Source organism: Dreissena polymorpha, chromosome 12 (assembly GCF_020536995.1).
Source record: "Dreissena polymorpha isolate Duluth1 chromosome 12, UMN_Dpol_1.0, whole genome shotgun sequence".
NCBI classification, from domain to species: domain Eukaryota; kingdom Metazoa; phylum Mollusca; class Bivalvia; order Myida; family Dreissenidae; genus Dreissena; species Dreissena polymorpha.
The window spans coordinates 57,107,857-57,112,981 of NC_068366.1; the positions used below are offsets into that span (position 1 = coordinate 57,107,857).

The following is a 5,125-nucleotide window of genomic DNA, read 5'->3' on the forward strand; positions in this document are numbered from 1 at the left end:
GGCCACTCATTCCAGCTACGATGATAAAATCAGCGGTACTACACTTATCATATAAGTAGAATTTGAATTAAAATAAATGTAAGCTGGAGAGGCATAAACAGTAGAAAAACAGCAAGAACATTAACTTATAACAATATTATATATAGTAATAAATAGTCTTTCTTCCGATTTACAATAGGTTTTTTAACGTAATGTAGTCTCATTCTTAGAAAGTATGAGAGGAACATAGTTGTTTAATAAGTTATAATCACTGTCTGAAACTAGTACAAACGTATTTACAAATGAAGCATATATGATACATTTTAATCAAACGATTGTTTGTTCGTTGGATTTCTTTTTCCCAACATAAGTAAACGTATTGAAACAAATTTACCAAAAAAGATATGATTTCAAGACACTTAATAATTTTGTGGATATCCACTGTGATCGTGTATTAATAAAAATGAGTAAAATCGTCCTTGACACACATCAAAGCAGCCTAATAATGTTAAAGCCTTATATTAATGTGCTTATTTAAAAAAAAACGCTGTCCTTGTTTGATTACCAGTAAAACCCTCTCCAGCCGACATCATATTTTGCATAAAGGTAATGCGATAAGGTAAACTTGTTTACTTGCCAATTGCATTTAAACGCACAAACGGTTAACAAAGCGCTCAGATTGAAGATTTAGGAGGTGGAGAGGAGTATAATTTGATCATAAGGCATATAAAAGGTTATTACTTTACGTTTTTCTAGTCTGCCTTTTTTCAGTCTGTCTGTCTTTCTGTCTGCCAGTCTTTCTTTCTTTCCGTCTGTCCGTCTGTCTGCGTGTCTGACTGTCTGTATTTTTGTCTTTTCGTCCGTCCATTAATCCGTCACGTTATGTATTGTTCTGTTCATCTGTCTCTCTGTCCGTCTTTCTTTCTTTATGCCTGTCCGTCTAAACACCTCTTTCTTTATTTGTATGTGTGCAAATATAGCCAAAATAATAAGAATTCATAATAAAATTTGCTTTTTTGATATGTTAACACTCATTACGAAACAAAAATACTATGCTATGGCAATACAGGATTTACTTAATGATATATTGAAGAATCGTAGTAAGTGATTCAAAATTAACCATATTTAACACATACTCGAAGTAAAATAATTAAACTCGCAGCATTATTTTCTCACATGCAACAATTGTTGCATTTGTATGAAACACTAAGTAACAAATGGGTATGGTTACATATTAAAAAGATACAGTGAACTATTGATGCCATGTGGTTTTCTTGTTGACATCTTAAGAGTGTAGAATTTTCAAATCACCGTTATAGAACGTTACTTTATTTCATGAAATAACCAACTGATCTGTTGTTATGCACGTTGAATTTGTATTGTTTATATTTGTCCTATAGGCAATTTTCATTATTAATTATACCAACTTCATATTTAATAACATCGTTCAATTCCGTACCAGCTCGGCATTGGAAAGCGCGTTTAACCTCCCAAAGACGTTGTCATGTGTCAGATACATGTGAAAAAAATATCCTGTAAATAACTTCGTAAATAACACCGGTAAATATTTATTGGTAGTAATACCACCATTACACGTAGTGACATGGGAGAGTTCGGTACCAGCGCATGCGTTTGAGTGCGCTGTTAACTTACCCAAAAGCCCTTTTGTTATTTGAAATATTGTTTGCATTTGCATATTACATAAATAATACGGAATACAGCATGATTTATAAGCGTAGACGCCACAATGCGGTGTGTGTGTTAGAAGATTCACAGTTAATGATGTTCTTCTATGTCTAAGGCTAATGTTTGTGAGGACCCGTATTATGTCCAGCACTTCTACCTAAATAATTTACTGGACTTGCGAAGGTTTCAAGTATAGCTGCAATTGAAATTTTTGTTGTTTGTTTCGTAATGTGTATTTTTCTATCAACACTGGCATTGGCCATATTATTTAACTGATTTTACGATACAGATTGGTTTTGTATTTATTTGATAAATAATATTGATCTATATCTGGAAAACATTTATTTATATTTGAATTAATAATTGTAGCTTGTTTGTGATAAACGTTCAATGTATAATTACATGTATTCACTACTTGAAGTGGCGTTTGATGAACGCTACAACAAAGTATTAACTGTACAACAACGTAAAATATATACTTTATGATAAGTTGCACATTTATTGTTGAAATTAGAATTGTATTTAAAAAAAAACGCGCACTTTGGAGTGATTCATGTTGTAATTGATTGACAGTGACAGAAATGAAACGATAATTTACTTCTCATCGGAATCACATTTACTGCTCATACCTTTCATATGCCGAAACTCACACGTAAACTTGGCTTAACTTTCCAGAATGGAAAAGTCTCGTTTTTCCGCCATCGCTTTGTTGGTTTTGCTGGAGTACGTTGGTGGCTCCTTGGTGCCTCACGAAGATCGAAGCGTTGTCGATTTGCTTCATGTCTGCGATGGTGGTCGTTGGGGTGAATGGCATAGTCCGAAATTCTGTCCACAATCAACGTATGCCATAGGATATTACATTCAGGTATTCAAATGTCATTTAGTCCATTCAAATATCATACAAAGTACATGTTATTGTAAAATCTGTACGTGTCGATATGTCCTTAATTAATCCGAATGTGAATGCTTATTAGATGTACATATCACATATGTTATAACTGTACATAATTTATTATATAATTCAAGATTAAGACGCTTAACTATGCCTTCATTAAAATTAATAGATGATTTGTGCGATGTATGCAGGTTGAGACGCCAGATGGCGATGATACAGCACTCAACAACATTATGCTAATGTGCGGCTGTCGCGATGGTTCTGTTGGTGTCACAGTTTCTTCTGGGTTTGGACCATTTGGCTCTTCAAACAAACACATGTTGTGTCCCCGTGTTTCCGGTGAAGCACAATTCATGGTTGAATTTCTCCTTAAAGTTCAGCCGGATCAGGTGAGTTCTTTGGAAAGCAAGGATTCAACTGACTTAAATATAAATTATCTTACTATAAATACATGTGACAATGTAATTTATTTAAATGTTTAAAAAAATAAATAACGTGCCTTCAACATATGGATAATGAATCTCTAGAAACATTATCAGAAAAGAAAATTCTTGCTAAAATCATCTTTTCTTTTACGTGAGCCAAGTTATAAAGTACCTATAAAAAATAAGAAACTGCGTTCAGTTTTCTTCAGGTAATCTGTATACGAGTCAGATAAATGTATGCGATAATTAAATAATGCGTAATTTTCCATGAAATTATGTTGCTCTGCTGTAAAATATTATGACGTGTTACGAATATACCCTTCACATGAACGATGCTATTTTACGTTTATTAAAACATAGTGTTTGCGACTGAACACAATTTCGTAAAGCGACCCTTTACGAAGTTCGTTTAAATCATGCTCTTTAGGTTACATTTAGTGCCTCCATGGGGGTAACTTGTTTTAATTTAGGTCATATAGTGAACACTTCAAATTCAAAATAGTCTGCTCTGTAACCGCAAAGTCCAGAATTTGTAAAATACCTAAATGGTCTCAAACCAAGTTTGTTTATTTCGTAGATGTTCAAGGCTTATAAGTTTTATTTTTATAAAGTGACCTCGTCTGATGGTACTTAGTTAACTCTTTTAGTGCTGGAACCGAATTTGGAAGGCCTTTGCAAACAGTTTGGATCCAGATGAGACGCCACAGAACGTGGTGTCTCATCATGATCCAAACTGTTTGCTATTCTGATAGTAATATTTAAAAAAAATCGAAGAAAATGCTAATTTTAGAAATTCAGCAGACGACATTTTAGCAGACGACAAATTTCCCAGCATGCAGAGGTTTAAATAAAATCATGCGCATCTGGTCTGATTGACTATGCTTGATGATGGTGAGTTGTTTTCTTGAGTGAAAAATTAAAACATTTCGCATGAAGCAGCACGGTTCGGAGAGTAGATTAATTATGTTGCAATAACAGTAAATTCGAATGGTGTCAATTCACTTAGAAGTACAATCACTATACATGTCATATTTGCAAACATTTGAGCGAACTTGAACCATCTTGTCTAAGTTGTATCCATTTGGGTGTGTTTATTGTGTATTTATGATTGAATTAAAGTACATATTTTGACGTAACAACGTTTTGTAAATGATTCCTTGCCCTACATAATTTACATAACCTTTCATTTTATGTCTTTCCTGCTAATACAGACTTATTGTCCACGTGTTTATATTTGTTAATGAAAATAATGTTTTCTTAGGGTCTGAACGGCGATAACACAGCGGCTAACGACATCAAGTTCAAATGCGGTTCTTTAAAGACCGGATCAGGCGCTGCAAGTGTCATTCACGCTCCAGGTGGCACAGAGTGGGGCAATTGGTCTCAAACTTGGAGCAACCGATGCCCGGAGCATTCGGCCATCTGTGGAATTAAAACCAAAATCGAATCTTGGCAGGGAAGCCGTACAGACGATACCTCGCTTAAAGACGTCAAGTTTTATTGCTGCGACGACTAATGTTGTTTGTGTTCACTTACTTTATTTCTGTGCCGACCTTAACTTAATTGGCATTTAAGGCTGATTTTCCTATCGTATTTGTTACTCTCGATCTTGTCCAGGTGATATACTGTAAATACGATACAAGATGTCAATGCCATAGTTAACGTAACTCGTTATCGGAACCCATAATATAGTATATACACTACGTGTCATTAGTTTTGTAAATAGTGTATTCATGCAAATAAAGAAAAGAATTATGAATAAAACTTCGAAGCATTACGAAACATATTTGACTTCATATTGCTTTCAAATGTTTTTTAAAAATATTATCAAAATTTAATGACATCAACTGCAGAGATTAAAAAAAGGTGCAATTAAAACTACATCAATAAAACACATTCATAATTCCAATATATAAATATAAAAGTGAGGTTATAAAATCAAAATTCCGATTCATGAAAATCTTGAGATTATAATGTGCATGTTTTAATCAAATTACAAAGCTTTGGTTTAAGAATGATTGTCTTACTATATATTCCTGATTTAGGCACTAGGGCGACCGTACTTTTTTTATGAATTAGGGGGAAAATAAGTATATTGTTTATATTAATTATAACATTACATCTAAACATTGTTTTTACA

General features: G+C 33.5%; 1 protein-coding gene across 1 annotated transcript; it reads left to right on the forward strand.

The window, feature by feature from the left end:
• The first annotated feature begins 627 nt into the window (after window positions 1–627).
• LOC127853120 (vitelline membrane outer layer protein 1 homolog) lies at window positions 628–4,501 on the forward strand. Its single transcript, XM_052387352.1, has 4 exons — window positions 628–712; window positions 2,341–2,530; window positions 2,752–2,949; window positions 4,247–4,501. Exons 2-4 carry the CDS (start codon window positions 2,342–2,344, stop codon window positions 4,499–4,501), a joined length of 642 nt encoding a protein of 213 aa, XP_052243312.1. The 5' UTR covers window positions 628–712; window position 2,341.
• The last annotated feature ends 624 nt before the right edge of the window (window positions 4,502–5,125 follow it).